This window comes from Podarcis gaigeae, assembly GCF_964106915.1.
Source record: "Podarcis gaigeae genome assembly, chromosome: 18".
NCBI lineage: Eukaryota > Metazoa > Chordata > Lepidosauria > Squamata > Lacertidae > Podarcis > Podarcis gaigeae.
In genome coordinates, this window is record NC_139696.1 from 2,872,693 (window position 1) to 2,896,987 (window position 24,295).

General features: G+C 52.3%; 1 protein-coding gene across 1 annotated transcript; it reads right to left on the reverse strand.

The window, feature by feature from the left end:
* Positions 1 to 1,324: 1,324 nt before the first annotated feature.
* Positions 1,325 to 22,025, reverse strand: RNF126 (ring finger protein 126). Its single transcript, XM_083720689.1, has 9 exons — positions 21,873 to 22,025; positions 15,022 to 15,080; positions 14,593 to 14,656; positions 13,317 to 13,561; positions 11,889 to 11,957; positions 11,691 to 11,760; positions 7,786 to 7,879; positions 5,170 to 5,285; positions 1,325 to 2,457 (listed from the first exon to the last, which is right to left on the reverse strand). Exons 1-9 carry the CDS (start codon positions 21,945 to 21,947, stop codon positions 2,299 to 2,301), a joined length of 951 nt encoding a protein of 316 aa, XP_083576815.1. The 5' UTR covers positions 21,948 to 22,025; the 3' UTR covers positions 1,325 to 2,298.
* Between the last annotated feature and the right edge of the window lie 2,270 nt (positions 22,026 to 24,295).

Here is a 24,295-nt window from a genome sequence, read left to right on the forward strand (position 1 = left end):
TGTTTTAATTTTTTTTCATCTACAATACAGTGGTACCTCGGTTTACGAACTTAATCCGTTTTGGAAGTCCGTTCTTAAACCAAAACTGTTCTTAAAGCAAGACGTGCTTTCCCTAATGAGGCCTCCCGCCGCTGGTGCCCTTCCACCGTTCGGCTTCCATTCGTAGACCGAGGTAAAGTTCTCAAACCGGGACACTATTTCCGGTTTTGCGGAGTTTGCAAACCAAATTGTTCTTAAACCAGACTGTTCTTAAACCGAGGTACCACTGTACTGTCTTATTTATTTTGTAGAACAGCCCATTGATTATTGCTTTCATTTTATGGATCAATAGTCTTGTTAGGCAGTAACATTCATGTTAAACTGCTGTTTTAGGGGTTGTTTTAAAAGCCTGGAACGGATTGATGCATTCTGCGTTACTTTCTATTGGGAGGCATGCCTTGGTTTTGGAACGCTTTGGTTTTGGAACGGAATTTCTGGAACGGATTAAGTTTGAGAACCAAGGTACCACTGTATTGTCTACAAGGTACACAGCAAATTAAAAAAATTACATTTGGCGGGGAAACAGATGGTTGGTGACATCACAGGTTTGGGCCAATACGCCTAGACTCCTGAGCTTGTGGAACCCCCAGCTCCAGAGACAGTCTTATTTGGATTCCTAGGCTCTATCTATGGGGGAATTTGGCCACTGTGAGGGCAAAAGGCTGGACCACATGGGCCACTGGCCTCTGATCCAGCAGATCAAGTTTCTAGTGCCCGTGAAGGGCTGATCTGAACTACAAAATGGTGATTTTCTTGAGTTATAATGAGACCACCCCTAAACGTATTTTGGGGGTGAAAGCCCTGATTATTATTATTTTTTAAATAAAGTATTTTCTACACGGACCATGAATCTCTCGCAGCCCTAACCGAAGATGTTCAAGCTCCTAGTCCTTGTGAAGGAGCAATTTAAACAGGAAACCTAAGAGAACCAGGGTACCACTGTAGAGACATTCCCTCCGGAAGAGAAGAATTGCTTCTTCTAAGACCAGGGGCATCCCTGCAGATGTAAAAGGACTTTCTACTCCTGTTGTTGCTAGCCAACATGGATGACAGCGGGGGATCAAGAAGATATCAAGTTGGCCATTCCCAACTTAAATCTGAGGCCTGATTTTTCCATTCCAGGACAAGTTCATAGATCATAGTGTTGGAAGGGACCACGAATGCCTTGCAACGCAGGAATCTTTCGCCCAACGTGGGGCTCAGACCCACGGCCCTGAAATTCAGACTCTCACACTCTACCGACTGAGGGTTTCTCCCAAGGAGGCGACAAAATTAGGCCACCGTGTCAAATCAGGTGTTTATAACTCGAAGATGCGGGACGAACCCAAACATGCGTGTACAGGATCCGAGCTGAAATGTCCGTTTATTTCAACAGCAGTAATAATTTAACATTATAAAAACCCCTTTCTCAACGCCGGACTGCCCAAAAAAGAAAAAAAAGGGGGGGAGGGAAAGGGTGATGTTAAAACAGGAGAGGAAACTAACGAGCATGAAAATGTGGGTCCAGTCGTTAGGGTATGCTTTCCGCACATGACCTGCCCCCCCCCAAAAAAAATTCCCTTCCTTGGCTGGTTTTCCTTCTCCCAGCTAGGAAGTAGAAAAATCCATTAGGTTGGGACGGGAGGGAAGAGGGAACGTCAAAAGGCTTAAGGAACTGAAAAGAGACCCCCCCCCAAAAAAAAGATGGTCGAAATGCTTTAAAAAAAAACAACCAAGCTACTAACAGAAACGATTTCCGCTCAAAAAAAAAAAAGAGAGAGAAAACCCCAAAAAGTCTCACTTCAGTGCTTCCATGTTCCTTTGCCGGGTTTTTCCTCGAAGAGTCCGCGTTTTTTTAAAAAAGGGTGGGCTTCCCTCGTACCCCCCGCACCCACCCCGGAGAAAACAAAACGCGAGAGCGCCCGAAACACCCTTGCGGGGGCGAAGAGACAAGGGTGAGTTTGTGTGTTGTGTGCGAAGAAGAGGACATCGGTGTCATCGCGGTTCACGGGGGAAATGTGTCGGTGGGGGGGTTCCCTTGTCCAAACCCTGCCCCCTTTGCTCTGTGTTCCAGGGCTGGGGGGGTTCCTCTCCCATCCCCACCCCTCCACAGACACCCGCCCGCCCCCCAGTTTGGCCAGGTGGGGAGGAAGGGGGCGAGGCGACAAAAGGGGCGCGAGAACAGCGACGTTTTTGTTTCGTTTTTTGCTTGCGTTCGAAAAGGTGTGTTTTGTTTTTCGACCTGCCCCCCCCCAAACCTCCCGCCCCGCCGTTCCGCTCTCACGAGTTGTTCGCCGCGTTCTCGTTACTCGGCGAGCTAGAGGAGGAGGAGGAGGAGGAGGAAGACGAGGAGGCGAAGTTCATCGCCGAGAGTCCCGGGGGGTTGGTGGCTGTGTTCTGGCCGCTGAGGCTCTTCCGGCAGACGGGGCAGGTGTCGTGCTGGAACGAAACGCGAAAAGGGAGAAATTGAGACGGGCCGTGCTTTCCTTAGACACCCGGTCTAATTTGTACACTGGCACTTGACTTTAATAATAATAATTTATTATTTATACCCTTCCCAATGGGTTAAACCACAGAGCCTAGGACTTGCCGATCAGAAGGTCGGTGATTAGAATCCCCGCCACGGGGTGAGCTCCCGTTGCTCGGTCTCTGCTCTTGCCAACCTAGCAGTTCGAAAGCATCCCAGTGCAAGTAGATAAATAGGCACCGCTCCGGCGGGAAGGTAAACGGCGTTTCCGTGCGCTCCTCTGGTTGGCCAGAAGTGGCTCAGTCCTGCTGGCCACATGACCCAGAAGCTGTACGCCGGCTCCCTCGGCCAATAAAGCGAGATGAGCGCTGCAACCCCAGAGTCGGTCACGATTGGACCTAATGGTCGGGGGTCTTTTTTTAACCCCACCCATCTGGCTGAGTTTCCCCAGCCACTCTGGACGGCTTCCAATCGAGTGTTAAAAACAATACAGCATCAAATATTAAAAACTTCCCTAAACAGGGCTGCCTTCAGATGTCTTTTAAAAATAGGATAGCTGCTTATTTCCTTGACATCTGATGGGAGGGTGTTCCACAGGGTGGGTGCCACCACCGAGAAGGCCCTCTGTCTGGTTCCCTGTAACCTCACTTCTCGCAATGAGGGAACTGCCAGAAGGCCCTCGAAGCTGGACCTCAGTGTCCGGGCTGGACGATGGGGGTGGAGACGCTCCTTCAGGGATACTGGAACGAGGCCGTCAAGAGCTTTCCAAAAGATCAGTCAGATCACCTCTCTCTAAATGTCCGTTGGCACTCTGGAAAAACTCCCAACAGGTTTGTGGTTTTGCGGTTGGAGGATGGATGGCGGCTAACGGATTGAGGTTGAATCCTGACAAGACAGAAGTACTGTTTTTGGAGGGACAGGGGGCGGGCAGGTGTGGAGGACTCCCTGGTCCTGAATGGGGTAACTGTGCCCCCGAAGGACCAGGTGCGCAGCCTGGGAGTCATTTTGGACTCACAGATGTCCATGGAGGCGCAGGTCAATTCTGCGTCCAGGGCAGCTCCATCTGGGACACAGGATGAGACCCTCCCTGCCCGCGGACTGTCTTGCCAGAGTGGTGCATGCTCTGGTTATCTCCTGCTGGACTACTGCCATGCGCTCTACGTGGGGCTGCCTTTGAAGGTGACCCGGAAACTACAGCTAATCCAGAATGCGGCAGCCGGACTGGGGACTGGGAGCGGCCGCCGAGACCATATAACACCGGTCCTGAAAGACCTACATTGGCTCCCGACGCAGCTGTCGACTATTGTTTCTGAGGCGCCTGCGCCAATCGGAAGCCGTGCCTTGATTTCCGAACATTTGGGAAGTCAAATGGACTTCTGGAATTGATTAAGTTTGGCGCTTTTGTTTTTGCTGTTTATTTTGCGTTTTCGTTTCTGAGGCTTTTTCAGTTTGTTTGTTTTTGTGACTGTGAGGAACCCAGTTACTGATGGATTGATTGACTGGTTGTCAGACTGCGGAAAGGGATACAACCCCCCCATCCAAACAATGACCATCATCAGTGCAGGTAAGGTGCAGGTATTTATTTTATAGTACAGTGGTACTTCGGGTTACATATGCTCAGGGGCGCCGACTTATAAAAAATATTGGGGGGGCCCATACCGGGGTCCTCGCCACAAGATCCTGGCTGCGGGGCGCAATTCGGGAGGGCTCGGCTGGCCGGGCCCAGGCCCGCGGGGCTCCTCCGCGCTCCCCTCCCCCGGCCGGGCGGCGCCTGCAAAGGCTGCGGGTTCCACTGCACCTCCGTCTCTCTTTCCACTGGTAGCGAGAGCCGGAACCGGGCACCAAATAAGGAGAGTGGGGCGGGCCTGGATCCTGGCCTTGTTTGGCGGCCCAGCCAAACCCGTGGCGGCGGCGAGGCGATGCCCGCGCAGGGGGGCGCCCACCCCTCGGCCCCCGCCCGGCGCTGCCGCCCCAGCACCTGCCCGCTCCTCCCAAGGGGCCTCCTCTCCCTCCCGCCTCTTCGCAGCAGTAATATAATTTTCTTAAATTATTGGGGGTGCGGAGCCCCCCCAAACGAATTTTTGAGGGGGCTCGGGCCCCCTCAGGCCCCATGGAGTCGGCGCCTATGCATATGCTTCAGGTTAGATACGCTTCAGGTTACAGACTCCGCTAACCCAGAAATAGTACCTCCGGTTAAGAACCTTGTTTCAGGATGAGAACAGAAATCGTGCTCCGGCGGTGTGGCAGCAGCAGGAGGCCCCATTAGCTAAAGTGGTGCTTCAGGTTAAGAACAGTTTCAGGTTAAGTATGCACCTCCAGTACTTAACCCGAGGTACCACTGTATAGTGCATTGATTCTCGCTTTTGTTTTATGGACCAATGGTCTCGTTAGATAGTAAAACCCATGTAAAATTGCTGTTTTAGGGGTTGTTTTTGAAAGTCCACCCGTTTTGCATGACTTTCTATGGGAAAGCAGCGCCCCTTGGTTTTGGAACGCTTTGGTTTTGGAACGGACTTCTGGAACGGATTAAGTTTGAGAACCAAGGGGCCACTGTGTGTGTGTGTGTGTGTGTGTGTATACTATTGCAAATGGGAGAAGAGAAAAGGCTCACTGCCATCTCCCCCTTTGCCCCCAACCATAGCTGTCAACGTTTTGTATTGAAATTCTCTCTCTTCGCGACTCACCTGTTCCAGCCATGGAACTATGCAGCCATCGTGGAACAGGTGATTACAGGGCAACTGCCGAACGCTTTCGCCAGCTTCATAATCTTCTTTACAGACGGGGCACTCCAGTCCGGAACCTGTGGTTGCAGAACAAGGAACCTTGGCTTGATTTACTGGCCCGCGTTGCAATAAATAAACAATCAAATAAATAAAGGGGAGGGGGAGAACCTGGGGCAAGAAGCAACGAGGTTTTGTGCGGTTGTGGGGCACACTTTTACTTCCACGTGGGCCAGGATATTTGGGATCCTTAGAAAATATATACAGCCCCGTTCCCCCAGAACTTCCACAACAGTCAAGTGAAACACTCTCTGGCCCCCACCATGAATTTACTTGAATTTAACTAGAGTTATATACGGTACAGGGACACGAGTGGCGCTGTGGGTTAAACCACAGAGCCTAGGGCTTGCCGATCAGAAGGTCGGCGGTTCGAATCCCCGCAATGGCGGGGTGAGCTCCCGTTGCTCAGTCCCTGCTCCTGCCAACCTAGCAGTTCGAAAGCACCTCAAAGTGCAAGTAGATCAATAGGTACCGCTCCGGCGGGAAGGGAAACGGCGTTTCCGTGCACTGCTCTGGTTCGCCAGAAGCGGCTTCGTCCTGCTGGCCACATGACCCGGAAGCTGTACGCCGGCTCCCTCGGCCAGTAAAGCGAGATGAGCGCCGCAACCCCAGAGTTGGCCACGACTGGACTTAACGGTCAGGGGTCCCTTTACCTTTTTATATATGGTACGATCGCATCCAGGGCCAGATTTAGGTTTGATGAGGCCCTAAGCTACTGAAAGTAATGGGGCCCTTTCTATGTCCAGCTGTCCTTTGTCCACAAGAAATTACCGCTGTTCTTTTATGTTGAATATATGCTATACGGTAATTTATGGACCTAATAGGTATCTCAAGCCATTTGCACATGCACAATGCAGGCACCCTATATATGGAAATGAGCAAACCAGTGATATTTTAGGGCAGGCATAGGCGAACTCTCACCCTCCAGATGTTTGGGACTACAATTCCCATCATCCCTGACCACTGGCCTTGTTAGCTAGGGATTATGGGAATTGTAGTCCCAAACATCTGGAGGGCCAGAGTTTGCCTATGCCTGTTTTAGGGAGCAGGCGGGGCCCATGACTTCCATCACAGGAGCCTACACAACGCAAAACACTGTTGCTGTATGTAGGTTTTATTTTGTTTCTTCTTGTATTTTGGAAATGTACATCCAGGGTTTTTTTCCTTTAAATTTCTGAGGGGACCCCAAGAGAGTGGGAGAGTTAGAGCTTGTCTAGCTTATACGTAAATCCGGCACTAAGGGACGCGGGTGGCGCTGTGGGTTAAACCACAGAGCCTAGGACTTGCCGATCAGAAGGTCGGCGGTTCGAATCCCCGCAATGACGGGGTGAGCTCCCCTTGCTCGGTCCCTGCTCCTGCCCACCTAGCAGTTCGAAAGCACGTCAAAGTGCAAGTAGATAAATAGGTACCACTCCAGTGGGAAGGTAAATGGCGTTTCCGTGCGCTGCTCTGGTTCGCTAGAAGTGGCTTAGTCATGCTGCCCACATGACCTGGAAGCTGTACGCCGGCTCCCTCGGCCAGTAAAGCGAGATGAGCGCTGTAACCCCAGAGTCGGTCACGAGTGGACCTAATGGTCAGGGGTCCCTTTACCTTAAATCCAGCACTGATCGTGCTGTTTGCACAACCAACGTTTCAACCCCTGGTCCTTGGCCTCTGACCGTGCCACCAGCTCGTCTGGACGGAGGTTTTAGAAAGGGGGGTGCAAGTCTGTTTTTGTGCAGAAACTAACTCTGCTATGCCCCTTTTCACCCCACCCCGAAGGATGCCCCCACGTTGACCCTGCCTGACGTTACAAATACCAAATCTATCTATCTATCTATCTATCTATCTATCTATCTATCTATCTATCTATCTCAAAGGGCAAGAGAGAGAAATCAGCAAAATCAAGCATAAAACAAGCGATGTCATGAGATGTCACCGTATTTTTCACTCCATAAGACGCACCTAGTTTTTCGAGGAGGAAAGGGGGAAAGCTCACAGTTGTGCAGCTTCTTTTGCTAAAGGCAAAAGCCCCTTTTTTTGAGGATCAGGTCAAAGTTGTTGAGCTTACTTTGCAAAGGGGGGAAAAATCCTGTTTTTATGGGGTTCAGCTCACAGCTCTGCAGCTTCTTCCCAGACAGATAATCTAATCAGCCAGTCACATGTCGCTGGGGAGACAAACAGCCTCCGTCTGCAGAACATTCAACAATGGAGGCCTGGGCAAGGGAGCCAGCGATCGACCACACATTCGCTCCCTAAGACGCACAGACATTTCCCCTTACAAGAAAAAAAAAATATTCTGTATCCAGAAGTCAGAACAGCAAGAGGGATTGCTGCGCAGCGAAAGCAGCAATCCCTCTTGCTGTTCTGGCTTCTGGGATAGCTGCACAGCCTGCATTCGCTCCCTAAGACGCACACACATTTCCACTTACCTTTTAGGAGGGGGGAAAAGTGCATCTTATGGAGTGGAAAATACAGTATAATTTGTGGGGCGGGGGGAGTGAGAGGAGAAAAGAAATGGGGAAGAAAAAAGAGACTCACCTACGTGTTCCTCTGTGATGTGGATGGTGGGGAGCGCTTGGATTTTCTCCTTGTCCGCCGGAGGAGGCCCCGTGTTCTCGAACTGATTCAGAAGCTGGAAGAGAACAGGGATGCAGGAGGTAAAGGTAAAGGTACCCCTCAGTGCTGCCAACATTTTCAGGTGTACACAGTTATTACCCACATATTCAATAAACGTTTTAAGGATGTTTCAAGTTGTAAAACAGAAAATGTTCTGTTTTACAACTTGAAACGTTCATTTTAACATCCTCAAAACGTTTATTGAATATATGGGAAATACCATATTTTTTGCTCTATAAGACTCACTTTTCCCCTCCTCAAAAGTAAGGGGAAATGTGTGTGCGTCTTACGGAGCGAATGCAGGCTGCGCAGCTATCCCAGAAGCCAGAACAGCAAGAGGGATTGCTGCTTTCACTGCGCAGCGATCCCTCTTGCTGTTCTGGCTTCTGAGATTCAGAATATATTTTTTCTTGTTTTCCTCCTCGAAAAACTAGGTGTGCCTTGTGGTCTGGTGTGTCGTAAAACGGTAAAGGTAAAGGTACCCCTGCCCGTACGGGCCAGTCGTGTCCGACTCTAGGGTTGTGCGCCCATCTCACTTAAGAGGCCGGGGGCCAGCGCTGTCCGGAGACACTTCCGGGTCACGTGGCCAGCGTGATGAAGCTGCTCTGGTGAGCCAGCACCAGTGCAGCACACGGAAACGCCGTTTACCTTCCTGCCAGAGCAGTACCTATTTATCTACTTGCACTCTGAGGTGCTTTCGAACTGCTAGGTGGGCAGGAGCTGGGACCAAAAGACAGGAGCTCACCCCGCCGCGGGGATTCGAACCGCCGACCATGCGATCGGTAAGCCCTAGGCACTGAGGTTTTACCCACAGCGCCACCCGCGTCCGCGGATTGGAGTGAGGCAAAAGCCCCGAGATGCTTCGAGTCCTCGCCTTGTTGCGAAGGGGTGGGGATTCCAGATAATAACAATAATAATTTATTACTTGTACTCTGCCCATCTGGCTGGGGCCCCCCAGCCGCTCTGGGCGGCTCCCGACAGAATATTAAAAACACGATAAAACATCTAACGTTAAAAGCTTCCCTGAACAGGGCTGCCTTCAGATGTCTTCTAAATGTCAGATCGTTGTTTATCTCCTTGACATCTGGTGGGAGGGCGTTCCACAGGGCGGAACAACCAAAAACACCCTCAGATTATAACCTCTAATAAATAATAATAATACCATAGTTTTCACTCTATAAGACGCACCAGACCACAAGACGCACCTAGTTTTTGGAGGAGGAAAACAAGAAAAAAAATATTCTGAATCTCAGAGGCCAGAACAGCAAGAGGGATCGCTGCGCAGTGAAAGCAGCAATCCCTCTTGCTGTTCTGGCTTCTGGGATAGCTGCACAGCCTGCATTCACTCCATAAGACGCACACACGTTTCCCCTTACTTTTTAGGAGGGAAACAGTGAGTCTTATAGAGCAAAAAAACCAGTAATTTATTTATACTCCGCCCACCTGGCTGGGTTTCCCCAGCCACTCTGGGAACCTTCCAACAAAATATTAAAATACAGTAGTCCAAACATTAAAAGCTTCCCAAAACAGGGAATACCAAACCTACAATATAAAAAAAACACAAAATACGTAATAAAAATAAGAACAGAAACAAAGCAATCATTTCCCACTCCCAGAAACATATTTAAAAGGATATAGGGTGTCAATTAGCTGAAGACCTAGTGGAAGAGGCATGTTTTTGCCTGGTGTCTAATGAAGGCGCCGGGTGAGACTCCCTGGGGAGAGCGTTCCACAGACGGGGAGCCACTGCAGAGAAGGCCCCGCTCTCGTGTTCCCGCCCTCCGGACCTCTCGAGGAGGCGGCACACAAAGGAGGGCCACAGAAAATGATCTCAGGGTCCGGGTCGGTTCAAATGGAAAGAGGCAGTCCTTGAGGTATTGTGGTCCTGAGCCGTTTAAGGCTTTATAGGTCAAAACCAGCACTTTGAATTGGGCCTGGAAACTGAACAGTAGCCAGTGCAGTCGGACCAGGATCGGTGCAATATACTCAAACTGTCTTGCCGTCCGGGGAGCGACCTGGCCGCTGGATTCTGCACCGGCTGAAGTCTCCGAACCGTCTCCAGGGGCAGCCCTACGTAGAACGCACTGCAGTAATCTAACCTTGAGGTTACCAGAGCATAGACAACAGGCCATCCCAGTCCAGAAAGGGACATAGTTGGGCCACCAGTTGAAGATGATGGAAGGCACTCCGGGCCACTGAGGCCACCTGAGCCTCGAGGGACAGCAAAGGATCCAGCTACGAACCTGCTCCTTCAGGGGAAGTGTGACCCCCACCAAGAGCCAGCCATCTGGTCTAAGGAACCCCCCACTAACAGAGCCTCAGTCTAATCCGGATTGAGCTTCAGTCTGTTGGCTCTCATCCAGCCCATTACCGAGGCAAGAGACTGGTCCAGCATTATCATTATTGTTGTTGTTGCATTGCAGTAATTTGACCTAGAGGCTACCAGAGCATAGAAGATGGAAGTTAAATTGTCCTTGCCCAGATAGGGGCGCACCGGCCAAAGCTGGCAGAGGGTGCTCAGCACCACCAAGACCACCTGAGCCTCAAACGACAGCAGGGGATCCAGGAGGAGCCCCAGGCGACGTACCCGCTCCTTCAAAGGCAGCCCCACATATAATGCATTGCATTAATGCCCGTATAGTTAAAGCTCTGGTTTTCCCAGCAGTGATGTATGGAAGTGAGAGCTGGACCATCAAGAAGGCTGATGGCTCGAAGAAGGGATGCTTTTGAATTCTGGTGCTGGAGGAGACTCTTGAGGGTCCCATGGACTGCAAGAAGATCAAACCTCTCCAACAGGTGTTAGGCCATCCCTGTCCAGATAGGGGCTTAGCTGGGCCACCAGCCGACGGAAGGCGCTCCGGGCCACTGAGGCCACCTGAGCCTCAAGCGACAGCAAAGATTCAAGGAGGACCCCCAAGCTACGAACCTGCTCCTCCAGGGGACGTGTGACCCCATCAAGAGCTGGCGACCCCCCAGCCATCTGGTCTATGGGTCTGGGTCGGTTCATATGGACAGAGGCAGTCCTTGAAGTATTGCGGTCTATGGCTATCAACCTTTTAGGCCTGAGGAACTGGGATTCAATGGCAACATGTACATGGAGGTTTTATTTAAATTGGGCTTTTTGGTGGGCTAGCTACCGTATTTTTCGCTCTGTAAGACGCACCAGACCACGAGACGCAGCTAGTTTTCGGAGGAGGAAAACAAGAAAAAAAATATTCTGAATCTCAGAAGCCAGAACAGCAAGAGGGATCGCTGCGCAGCGAAAGCAGCAATCCCTCTTGCAGTTCTGGGTTCTGGGATAGCTGCGCAGCCTGCATTCGCTCCGTAAGACGCACACACATTTCCCCTTACTTTTTAGGAGGGGAAAAGTGAGTCTTACAGAGCAAAAAATACGGTAGATAGTGTGATGGACTGGGGCTCGGAATCGGAACCAGAGGGGATTCCGTATCCTTTGCCTCAGGCATCTGAACCATCCTGAAGAGTCCCAGTCTGCACAGGTTCCCCTGCAACAAACACCAGCTGGGCCGAGTCAGGGGCCTGATCCTGCCCTGGCTTCAGATGCGGAGATGACCTCGTTGCCTCCAGCTGGGCCATCGCTTACAGCTGCTCCACTACCGGTTGGGTCAGGGGAGGCTGAGGTGGCCCCTGGGTCTAGTAACCCACCTACGTCTCCCTAGCTGCAGAGACTGAGAGAAGGAGAGACCTCAGTAATTTTTATTTTATTTTTGGAAAATGCGGACAGTCTCTCCGCAGAAGACGGAAGCGACGCAGATTTCGAAACCGACGAACAAAGGCAGGTTCCCCCCGGGAGGGCGGAGAGGTTTTACCTGGGTAATAATGGCGTCCAAGCCGTTGGCTCCCCAGGCGTAGTCCATCGGATTCGAATGCAGGACTCCCCTTCAGGAACGTAACAATAAATGGGGTTTTTTTTGGGGGGGAGAAGCAGAGAGGAAGGGTTAAAATTGCTGCCGGGACCGGAAGGCCTCTGGGGAAAAGGACGGGACGGACGGACGTCGTGAACTCACCAAGGCCCCACTCCGAGGTTCGGTATCGTGGTGGGAGTGATGATGCCGTTGACCAGATGCTGGATGATTCTGCACAAAGAGGAGGGAGGTGGAGAAAAGGAAAAGTGAGCCGACTGCCGGGAGAAAGAGGAAAATTCACGAACGCCGCTCCTCAACGCTTTGGGACTCTGATCCAGCACCGAGCCTGACCATCGTGCCTCTACAGCAGGCATCCCGAGACTTGGCCCTCCAGCTGTTTTCGCGCAAAACGAAGATGCTGCTGCAGTTCTGTATCTTTTCTCTCGTGCTCCATCTGCAGCTCTCAGTTCCATCAGGCGGGGCGGGAGGAAGGGGGGGGGGGAAACAGCGCCCGAAGTAAACCCGCAGATCAGACCATCTATGCTAGTCTACCACTACACATCTATGGGAGAAGAGCTTGCGTCCCTTCCCTTGTAGCCCTTGGAACATCTGCCCGCGCCTCCTCCCCCTCCTCTCTCTGAACTGCTTTCTCTATGGTTGCCCGCGCTCTCCTCTCAAGGCTCCTCAGCAATTCATCGCCCGCGCCAGGCTGCGCATCTCATCCGGGTCCTTCGGTGGCGCAGCCACAGTACGGCCTAGTGGGAGCGGTGGTGACAGGCAGAGGGCAGGCCCCAGGTAGAGACACTCAGTTCGCTGGCCGCGAGGAGGATGGTGGCGGAAGGGCCCGAGGCTCCCGCCGGTCCCAGCAGGAAGGGGCTCCCGGGGGCCGAGGCTGGTGAGAGGAGGCCGGAGGGGGGCGGGCCGGGCAGCCAAGCAACCCAGTTGGAGCCTCCCTCCTCCCTGGCCGGCAGGGAGGGAGGGAGAGGAGCTGCTTCCTTTGAAACCCGGGAAATTTAAGGGACATCATCAATAAGGGACAGCAGCGGGACACAGTGCTGGGATAAGCGCTGTTCCAGGCACTCCAGTCTTCCTGTCCTCCTGCAGTCTGGTCAAACTCATGCTGGTAGCTTCGAGAACACTGTCCAACCAACTTTGTAACCAGAGGTTCAACTGACTAGAATCTGAATCACATGCACCACAAGGCCTATGCAGCCTCAACTTAAGATGGCTCCCCGGCCTGGCTTTGCACTGCAAAGTTTGCAGCAGCACGTGCAACAAAATGGCGTCCAGCATTCAAAACCCCCTCAGCTTGCATTAACTAGCCACACACAAGGCATGCAAGCTCCACCCCCCAGTCGTTCTCAGACTCCTTATTGGGTGAGCAACACAGCCAAGCAACACAGTTGGAGCCTCCCTCCTCCCTGGCTGGCAGGGAGGGAGGGAGAGGAGCTGCTTCCTTTGAAATTTAAGGGACATCATTTAAGGGACATCCATCAATAAGGGACAGCAGCGGGACACGGCGCTGGGATAAGGGACTGTCCCTTCAAATAAGGGACGCTTGACAGCTATGCCAGAGTCGCGTCCTCTCACCCTTCCAGCGTGGGGACGCCTTCGTGCCTGCCACCGGCCCTCCGCGCCGTGAACCGCGCCCGGGGCTGCCTCGTGCCGTATCTGTGCCGGGACTGGTGCTCCCTCTCGCGCCGGTTCTCCGCGTCCCGGTTGTCCTCGGGCTGAGCGTTGGACCCGAAGGCCGGGAACTCAAAGGTGTCGTCGATGATGCCAAAGGCGAACTGCCCGTAGCCCTGGGGCAGGGTGAATAAGTGCTGGTCGGCGTTCTGGAGTGGAAGGGGAGAGGGTCAGGAGCGTTGGGAAGACGCCTTGTGTACGGGTGCAAGGTTCTAGCCCCGCATACTCCTGCCTCTGACCCCGCCCACCGCTGGGATGCCCCACCCCAGAAAGGTACGCTGCCCTCATTCATTCATTCATTTATTGAATTTACCGTATTTTTTGCTCTATAAGACTCACTTTTTCCCTCCTAAAAAGTAAGGGGAAATGTGTGTGTGTCTTATGGAGCGAATGCAGGCTGCGCAGCTATCCCAGAAGCCAGAACAGCAAGAGGGATTGCTGCTTTCACTGTACAGCGATCCCTCTTGCTGTTCTGGCTTCTGAGATTCAGAATATTTTTTTCTTGTTTTCCTCCTCCAAAAACTAGGTACGTCTGGTGGTCTGGTGCTTCTTACAGAGCGAAAAATACAGTATATACAGCCCTATAAGGGACACGGGTGGCGCTGTGGGTTAAACCAGTGCCTAGGACTTTCCGATCAGAAGGTCGGCAGTTCGAATCCCCGCAACGGGGTGAGTTCCCGTTGCTAGGTCCCTGCTTCTGCCCACCTAACAGTTCGAAAGCACATCAAAGTACAAGTAGATAAATAGGTACTGCTCCAGCAGGAAGGTAAACGGCATTTCCGTGCGCTGCTCTGGTTCAACAGAAGCGGCTTAGTCCTGCTGGCCACATGACTCGGAAGCTGTACGCCGGCTCCCTTGGCCTATAGAGTGAGATGAGCACGCAACCCCAGGGTCGGTCACAACTGGACCTAATGGTCAGGGGTCTCTTTACCTTTACCTTTACAGCCCTATACCCGGAAGTCTCAGGGCAGTTCACAAAAAAAGATCAGGCAGAGGTCTCTGCTTCCAGCCAAAGATAACCTCCACCTGGCAAAGCTAGTTGCTTGGAAATGACGCCTGACTCGCCCAAAGGCGAGCGGCGATTTCGCCAGCAGCCCAACTCCATCCTTTCCCTCCCAGCTTCCAAATTCTGGCAAAAACACGACGGTGCAGAATCGACCTGCCCCACTCGGCGCCTCACCTCGAACGGGTGCCTGCTCTGCTCGCTGGTCGACGCCGAAGAGTTGGATCCATTTTCGACGTTCCTGAAAAGATTTCGAGATAGAAGAGCGAGCTGAAGGGAAGCAGGCAAGAAATCAGCGATGACACTTGCTTAAAAAAAAAACACATCTAAGGCAGGAGAAACTCTGAACAAGTCTGGTTTTCTCTCTCTCTCTCAAGGCTGCCAATTCCTTAATGTGGGCTAGAAACGTGCGGAGAGCCTGTGCCCTTCAATCCGCGATTGGTCTGTGCTTGACAACAGTGAGGGCGTTAATTAAGGACTCGCCGTTCCTCTTCCTTGTCCCTCCAGGCCGGCTTTTGCCCGCAAGCTCTGGCCCGCTGCCAGAATGCGGCTTTTGCCCGCTGCCAGAATGCGGCCCCCAAAGCCCGAAAAGGGTACCCTTTTTACCTAGGTTCTTCCGGCAACTCTTCGATAAAGCCAGATTCGCACCGTGGGCAGATGTAGTCCTGCAGGGGGGGGAAACAGTGCAAATTAGTTTGTGAAACAACAATAACAATAAATGCACGCAATTGGGATTCTCTCGCACCCAGAGAAAGATGGGGAACTTGCAAGATGCAACCCGCATTTAAGAATCGATGTTTGTCGTGACCAAGGCTTGTCGCTTTAAAGGGGGGAGCACCTTCTTCCTTTTGCAAGAACGCAATGCTTACAGCAGTAATACTAATAATACTAATTTATTATTTATACCCTGCCCATCTGGCTGGGTTTCCCCAGCCACTCTGGGCGGCTTCCAACAAAATATAAAAAATACAATAAAACTCCAAACATTAAAAGCTTCCCTAAACAGGGCTGCCTTCAGGTGTCTTCAAAAAGCCAAATAGTTGTTTATTTCCTCGACATCTGAACAGAGGGCGCCACCACGGAGAAGGCCCTCCGCCTGGTTCCCTGTAACCTCGCTTCTTGCAGGGAGGGAACTGCCAGAAGGCCCTCAGAGCTGGACCCTGGTTTCTGGGCTGGACGATGGGGGTGGAGGGCTGAGCGATGTATCGGCGAATCGTCCCGAAACTGGTTCAAAATCGACATGGCGATGTCGATTTAGGAATTCCAGACCAGGCTATACATGGCGAATCGTCAGCGTTTTGCGCAAGGCCTCCTCATTCCCAAAGAACCCTGTGAGGCCCACTCCCTCCGCAGCCCAGCCACCCCCTAATATACTGCCGCAGGCCCAATTATGACCACATGGAAGATGTTCAGGTGCCAAATTTCCGCCCAATGTCTCTATTTAGCAGGTAAGAAGAATAGTTCCTTTATGGCATTTATCTCCCAACCTTTTTGGTCTGGGAATGAAGTACGCAAGCCGCCATTCTGCTACATCCTCGTGTTTAAAAGGTTCTCAGGTCTACTCGAAGGCGGAAGTCGTTTTCCCACTATCTTTATTCTTCAAATCCGTTTGCTCTGGAGACAGGCTAGGTCTGCCTGGGGCTCTCTGTTATTTTCACTTTCATTTTGTGCTGTACTTTTTTTGCTTCTGCTGAGTGCAGAAAGCTCCTGCGACCAACCAGAAGCCGCGCCTCGGTTGTCAAACGTTTCGGAAGCCGAACAGGATTACATTCAACAACCGAGGTTTGACTCTATAAGGTAAAGGGACCCCTGATCATTAGGTCCAGTCGTGGCCGACTCTGGGGTTGCGGAGCTCATCTCGCTTTACTGGCCAAGGGAGCCGGTGTACAGCTTCCGGGTCATGTGGCCAGCATGACAAAGCTGCTTCTGGCGAAGCAGAGCAGCGCACGGAAACACCGTTTACCTTCCCACCGGAGTGGTACCTATTTATCTACTTGTACTGGCGTGCTTTCGAACTGCTAGGTTGGCAGGAGCAGGGACCAAACAATGGGAGCTCACCCCGTCACAGGGATTTGAACCGCCGACCTTCTGATCGGCAAGCCCAAGGCTCTGTGGTTTAACCCACAGCGCCTCCCACATCCCTTTCCTCCAGGTCTAAAGGTAAAGGGACCCCTGACCGTTATGTCCAGTCGTGGCCGACTCTGGGGTTGGGGCACTCATCTCACTTTACTGGCCGAGGGAGCCGGCGTACAGCTTCCGGGTCATGTGGCCAGCAGGACTAAGCCACTTCTGGCGAACAACAGCAGTGCACGGAAACGCCATTTACCTTCCCGCCGGAGCGGTACCTATTTATCTACTTGCACTTTGAGGTGCTTTCGAACTGCTAGGTTGGCAGGAGCAGGGACCGAGCAACGGGAGCTCACCCCGTCATTGTGGGGATTCAAACCGCGGACCTTCTGATCGGCAAGTCCTAGGCTCTGTGGTTTAACCCACAGCGCCACCCGCGTCCCTCCCTTGACTGTGTACAGGGCTGTATTACACATATGCGGCGCTGGGGTGCACAGATCCGCCTTGGCTAGTCGCCTACAAGCGTTTTGTACTCACCCAAAGGCGAGCAGATACTTATACGCAGCCTACGTCCCAGGGAGAGGAAGGGGGCTTTATACTAACAGGCCTGTTCTTCCTCCACACAACTCAATTGCTTCTCCCAAACCTTCCAGACAATCCCTCATTGCCCAATCAGACTAAGGCCAAACGGCTGGCGCAACATGTACTCTCAGTGTGGTTAAATTATGCCCTTTATGGAAAACAAAATCTAAACAAGACTATTATCTCCAGCATGCAATTGAGCGCTGCAAGGGAGACAACGATGACAGCTTATTATTATTATTTTAAAGAAACTCTTCTGCTTAATGGCTTAACAAATCGGGGGGGGAGGGTCGGTCAGAGGGAAATGTCCGTCACAAGAACCTGGCGCCCAGAGATCTTCACACGGCCGCAAGGATGCCAGCGCCGGACGCAAAACACGCCAGGCAAATTTCTGACGCCGGCTGCCACACGTCCAGAACTCCCTGGACGTATTTGGGATCCGTTCAGCAGAAAAAGCGTCCGGGTGGAATTTTAGAAAACAAGTCAAAACACCCAGGAAATGCCCAGCTCAATAAACTTCGAGATTTTGCAAAACGAGCTCAACAGCTTCGGCACCAAAAGAAAGCTCGGCCGTTTTAGCGTCCGGATTTTCACTTTTTCTGCAAACACAGCAGCTCTAGTTGAGGAGTAAGTTTCCCATCATCCGGGACACGTGAACCTCGGGAAAGGCCTGTGAGCTGGATCAGGCCCAGCCCCAATGGGAAGCCCCCTGAGCAGGGCCAGAGCAAAACTGCAACAACCCCCAATTGGTATTCAGAAGGAGAACACAGCCATTATGGTTGGTACCCATTGCCAGCCTCCTCCTCCTCGGATCGGTCCTGTGGCAGTGAGTTCTGTAGGTTTTTGTTATTATATACCGCCCTATACGGGATGTGGGTGGCGCTGTGGGTTAAACCACAGAGCCTAGGACTTGCCGATCAGGTCGGCTATTCGAATCCCCGCCACAGTGTGAGCTCCCGTTGCTCGGTCCCAGCTCCTACCAACCTAGCAGTTCGAAAGCACGTCAAAGTGCAAGTAGATAAATAGGTATCTCCCTGGCGGGAAGGTAAACGGCGTTTCCATGCGCTGCTCTGGTTCGCCAGAAGCGGCTTAGTCCTGCTGGACACATGACCCAGAAGCTATACGCCGGCTCCCTCGGCCAGTAAAGCGAGATGAGCACCGTGACCCCAGAGTCAGCCACGACTGGACCTAATGGTCAGGAGTCCCTTTACCTTTACCGCCCTATACACAGGGGTCTCAGGGTGGTTCACGGAATAAAATCAAGATATAAAAACCACAAAGCACATAATAAACGTAAAAGCAACAACCCAACAGCCCCGCTCCTACAAAAAAACCCCCACATTTTAATAGGATGTAAATCGGATCAACCAAAAGCCTGGTTAAAAAGGAACATTTTTGCCTGGCGCCTAAAGGTGCGTAATGAAGGCGCCAGGTAAACTTCCCTGGGGAGAGCGTGCCACAGACAGTGTGCGCCTTATGGAGTGAATGCAGGCTGCGCAGCTATCCCAGAAGCCAGAACAGCAAGAGGGATTGCTGTTTTCGCTGCGCAGAGATCCCTCTTGCTGTTCTGGCTTCTGAGATTCAGAATATATTTTTTCTTGTTTTCCTCCTCCAAAAACTAGGTGCGTCTTGTGGTCTGGTGCGTCTTATAGAGCGAAAAATACGGTACTTTTCTCTACAGCGCATTGTTTTGCACACTGTTAGTCGCATTTTCCCTGAACTCAGCCCCCACCCGAAAAGCCTTTCCTCATAGGTGAGGAGTTCCCCAGGTTCAACATTTGTCACTTTGGGTACCGTTCAATCAAACCGCCTGCACTTTTTCAAAATAAATAAAATGTGTTGCAAGGGGCTTGGGACAGGACGACCGGCTGTAACCTTTCCAGAGCTCCCGTTCTAATTCTGCGAAAATAAATATATTTCGGCACGGCCACAGCTCCATGCACAACTGCCAGGGGTTTTTTGGGGGAGGGAGAAAATAATAAAAGGTCCACGATTCTTCGATTCAGCCGGCAGTTGAGGAAAGACACATGGGCGGGCAAGGCCGAGATAGCGAAAGAGAAACCAGCCCTTGAGAAAGATCGAAGTCATGCTGACTGAGTCGATTTCATCTGCAAACGCAGAATGGAACCTCTGTGTTCCAGCATAGTCTATCCCTGGATACCAGCTGCTGGCAGGCGACAAGGGGAAGCTGTTCCTTTCTGGCACTGCTCATAATAATAAATAATAATAAATTGTATTTATACCCCGCCCACCCCAGCCAAGACTGGGCTCACGTATAAAAACAATTGATTGAAATGCAACTTAAAAACTAGGCCAGACAGGACTCCTGATACGTGGCCTGGTGTATAATCAATGCTCTTATTAAGTGGAACCTCCTTGGGAAAGAGAAGTCTACCCTCGCTTGACAAACTGGGGGGGAAGAGGGGAGAAGAGAGGTGGGGGTTCAACACCCCCAAAGCAGCCAACCCACATCAAGGCTTGCGTTTGGAGGAGACGGGAGGGAGACCCCCCCCCTTGGCCAGCAACTAGGAAGGGCGCCCCCAACGACGGACACAACTCCACCACTTTTAGAGGAGCCCCCCCCCCCCGTTTACCAAAGCAAGGGGGCAAAACCCTCCCCGTTGCAAACAGGCCCAAAACACCCCCTGCAAGAAAGGACTTATATAAATGGGAGGAAGCAACACCCAGCAGTGGAGCCTCCAGGGCAAAGAGCAGTCTACCACCCCCCCCCACAAAAAAAAGAGGGAGAGGAGAGGGAAGGGCAACACCTCCCCACCCAACCCATCTTTACCTTGATGGGCAAAAGCCTCCGCTGCAAACATGCCCCCCCCAAAGGACTTATATAAATGGGAGAAGGAAGCAACGCCTGGAAGTGGAGCCTCCAGGTATGAGAACAGTCTACCCCCCCCCCAAAAAAAAGAGAGAGAAGAGGGGGAGGGCAATACCTCCCCCCCAACTCTGCCCCCCCCTGAGAACCAGCCTTGCAGTGGCACCTAGAGGAGGGGAAAGGAGGGGAGCCTACACTATCCTCCCCCCAAAGCAAAAAACCACAAGGCACATACCTACCTATCTTGATGGGGGAAACCCTCCGCTGCAAACATGCCCCCGCAAAGACTTATATAAGGGGAGGAGTGGAGCCTCCAGAGCAAAGAGCAGTCTACCCCTCCCCTCTTCTTAATTGGGGGGGGCTTGGGGAGAAACCCCCCCCGCCTCCCCCACCAAAGGACTTATATAAATGGGACGAAGCAACGCTTCCTTCTCCCGTTATATAAGTCCTTTGGGGGGGGTGTTTTTGGGGGGGCATGTTTGCAGTGGAGCCTCCAGGGCAAAGAGCAGTCTACCCCTCCCCTCCTCTTTACAAGGCTTGATGGGGGGGCTTGGGGGGGAAAACCACCCCCTTTCTCTCCTTTTCTTGGAGGTAGGGGGGTAGACTGCTCTCCCACCTGGAGGCTCCACTGCTGAGCGTTGCTTCGTCCCATTTATATAAGTCCTTTTGGGGGGAGGCGGGGGCGTTTCTCCCCAAGGCCCCCCCCCAATTAAGAAGAGGGGAGGGGTAGACTGCCCCTTCCCTTGGAGGCTCCACTGCAAACATGCCCCCCCAAAAAACACCCCCCCAAAAAAGGACTTATATAAGGGGAGGAGTGGAGCCTCCAGGGCAAAGAGCAGTCTACCCCTCCCCTCTTCTTAATGGGGGGGCCTTGGGGGGAGAACCCCCCCGCCTCCCCCCCCCAAAGGACTTATATAAATAGGACGAAGCAACGCCCAGCAGTAGAGCCTCCAGGGGAAGGGGCAGTCTACCCTCTTCTTAATTGGGGGGGGGCCTTGGGGGGAGAACCCTCCCCGCCTCCCCCCCCCCAAGAAGGCCCAGGCGCCCTCCTCCCGTAGTGGAGGAGGGGTAGACTGCTTTTTGCCCTGGAGGCTCCACTGCAAACATGCCCCCCCCAAAAAAAACACCCCCCAAAAAGGGGAGAAGGAAGCGACGCCCAACAGTGGAGCCTCCAGGGGAAGGGGCAGTCTACCCCTCCCCTCTTCTTAACTGGGGGGGCCTTGGGGGAGAAACCCCCCCGCCTCCCCCCCAAAGGACTTATATAAGGGGAGGAGTGGAGCCTCCAGGGGAAGGGGCAGTCTAGCCCTTCCCTCCTCTTAATTGGGGGGGCCTTGGGGAGAAAAAACCCCCGCCTCCCCCCCCAAAGGACTTCTATAAATGGGAGGAAGCGACGCCCCGCAGTGGAGCCTCCAGGGCAAAGAGCAGTCTACCCCTCCCCTCTTCTTAATGGGGGGGCCTTGGGGGGAGAACCCCCCCGCCTCCCCCCCAAAGGACTTATATAAATAGGACGAAGCAACGCCCAGCAGTGGAGCCTCCAGGGGAAGGGGCAGTCTACCCTCTTCTTAATGGGGGGGGGCCTTGGGGGGAGAACCCTCCCCGCCTCCCCCCCCCAAGAAGGCCCAGGCGCCCTCCTCCCGTAGTGGAGGAGGGGTAGACTGCTTTTTGCCCTGGAGGCTCCACTGCAAACAAGCCCCCCCCAAAAAAAACACCCCCCAAAAAAAGGGGAGAAGGAAGCGACGCCCAACAGTGGAGCCTCCAGGGGAAGGGGCAGTCTACCCCTCCCCTCTTCTTAACTGGGGGGGCCTTGGGGGAGAAACCCCCCCGCCTCCCCCCCAGAAGGCCCAGGCGCCCTCCTCCCGTAGTGGAGCCTCCCCCCGGCAGCGCAGTCTACCGGCCTCCCCCGCCGGGCCTTGCGGAGCGGCGGGTCCTCCGGCCCCGGAGCGGGAGGGGGAGCGCCCGCCCCCGGCTCCCCGGGACTCACCGGCAAGCGCGGGGCGATCTCGGCCGAGCAGCAGTGGCAGAAGTAGCGTCCCGGCTGCGGCGAAGCCTCCGCCATCTTGTCCCCTCCTCCCTCCTCCTCCTCCCTGACGGGAGGCCAAGCCCCGCCCTCGACGCGTTGACGACGTCACCGCGCCGGGGCGACGGAGACGGCGGCCCGCAAGGGCCAGAAAGCATCGAGCGGCAAGGCGCGCGAAGCACTTCCTCCTCCGTCAACGCTCAGCGCGTTGTTCTACAGCCGCCGCTTCCGGTCTCGGAGGCGGGATTTCCTCTGTGTGTGTGTGTGTGTGTGAGGGGAGATTGATGGATTCCTCTCGAAGCGAGGGTTACCCATAGTCATGCGCAGGCAGGGCCCGCACGTCCGGAACTTCCCGGACGGCTCCGGGGATATCCGGACGGATGGCAACCCTGTGCCGGAAGTGTAGATTTGGGGCGGATTTCCTTGAAAATACCTCAGAAACGTCATTCCCACCCCCTTCAAAATAATATATGTATAACAGGTCAACAAATAAAAGAAATAAAAGGACTATAAATAAATAAATAAATTAAATTAAAATAAAATAAAAATTAAATAAAAGGACTAAAATCTGTGTCCAGATTTTCAATTATTATTATTGAAATACTGCATCTCATTGTGTAAATAATGTTCTTTTCTTTTCCTCTTTTGAATTTTTTTACTTCGTATCTTTATTTTTTTCTTTTCCTCTTTTTTGTTCCTTTACAAATTTTCTATTCCCTACATCATTTCCTTTTTTCTTCATATATAAAGATAGCATATCATGTTTGTATAGATACTGTATGTACATTTTTAATGAGCAAAGAATTAAAATCAAATTCAAAAAAGAAATAGAAAGCAAGCACACCAGTGCAAGTAGATAAGTAGGTACCACTGCAGCAGGAAAGTAAATGGCATTTCCTTGCTCTCTGGTTTCCGTCACGGTGTCCCGTTGCGCCAGAAGCGGCTTAGTCCTGCCGGCCACATGACCCGGAAAGCTGTCCGCGGACAAACGCCGGCTCCCTCGGCCTGAAAGCGAGATGAGCGCCGCAACCCCGTAGTCGCCTTTGACTGGACTTAATCGTCCAGTGGTCCTTTACCTTTTCCATAGGGGAACGGGTGACGCTGTGGGTTAAACCACAGAGCCTAGGACTTGCCGATCAGAAGGTTGGCAGTTCAAATCCGCGCAAAGGGGTGAGCTCCCGTGGCTCGGTCCCTGCTCCTGCCAACCTAGCAGTTCGAAAGCACGTCAAAGTGCAAATAGATAAATAGGTACCACTCTGGCGGGAAGGTAAACGGCGTTTCCGTGCGCTGCTCTGGTTCGCCAGAAGCGGCTCAGTCCTGCTGGCCACATGACCTGGAAGCTGTACGCCGGCTCCCTTGGCCAGTAAAGCGAGATGAGTGCCACAACCCCAGAGTCGGCCACGACTGGACCTAATGGTCAGGGGTCCCTTTAGCTTTACAGGGTGCTGGGCGGTGTTGTGAAAACCCCCTACTCCCTTCCCAGAGCTAAAACTCCCAAAGCAAATTAACAACCCTCTTTCCGGAGAACTAGGCTCTCCCATCTACTCTCAGCACCCTGATCCAGCTACAATTCCCAGATGCGTTGGGGCTGTTGAAAGTCGTATGATACTACTTTAAATGCATATAAAGGGGTGCCTTGGTTCTCAAACGCCTTGGTACTCAAACAACTTGGAACCCAAACACTGCAAACCCGGAAGTAAGTGTTCTGGTTTGCGAACCTTTTTCGGAAGCCGAACGTACTCCGTTTTGAGTTTTATGCTTCCGTTTTGAGTGCCACGCTTCCGTTTTGAGTGTTATGATGAGGTCTGTCTGCTTTTGCTATTTATTTTGCATTTTCGTTTTCGTGGCTCTTTTTCGGTTTGTTTTTGTGGCTGCGCGGAACCCAGTCCAGCTACTGATGGATCGATTGCGCGACTGCAGTACATTGTTTATTGCTTTCATTTTACGGATCGATGGTCTCGTCAGACAGTAAAATCCATGTTCAGTTGCTGTTTTAGGGGTTGTGTTTTTAAAAGTCTGGGACAGATTAATCCCTTTTGCAATACTTTCTATGGGAAAGCAGCGCACCTTGGTTTTGGAACGCTTTGGTTTTGGAACGGACTCCCGGAACGGATTAAGTTTGGGAACCAAAGTACCACCGTAAACGGGATCAGGGAACTTAATAGGTTTCCAAAAAACCAGACACACAAAACACACACACAGATGACAAGACCACCTTGGAATGAATCTCCTTTTCTCTTCTTTTTTCCTTTTTAATATTTCTCCAACTTTACAAGGTTACAATCGTTTTAAATATTTCTGAAGTTTAAATACAATCTGTAATAATAATGTTATAAAATGTAAACTTTTTCAGTGTTTTTTTTATTATTTTATTTCTCTCTTAAGTC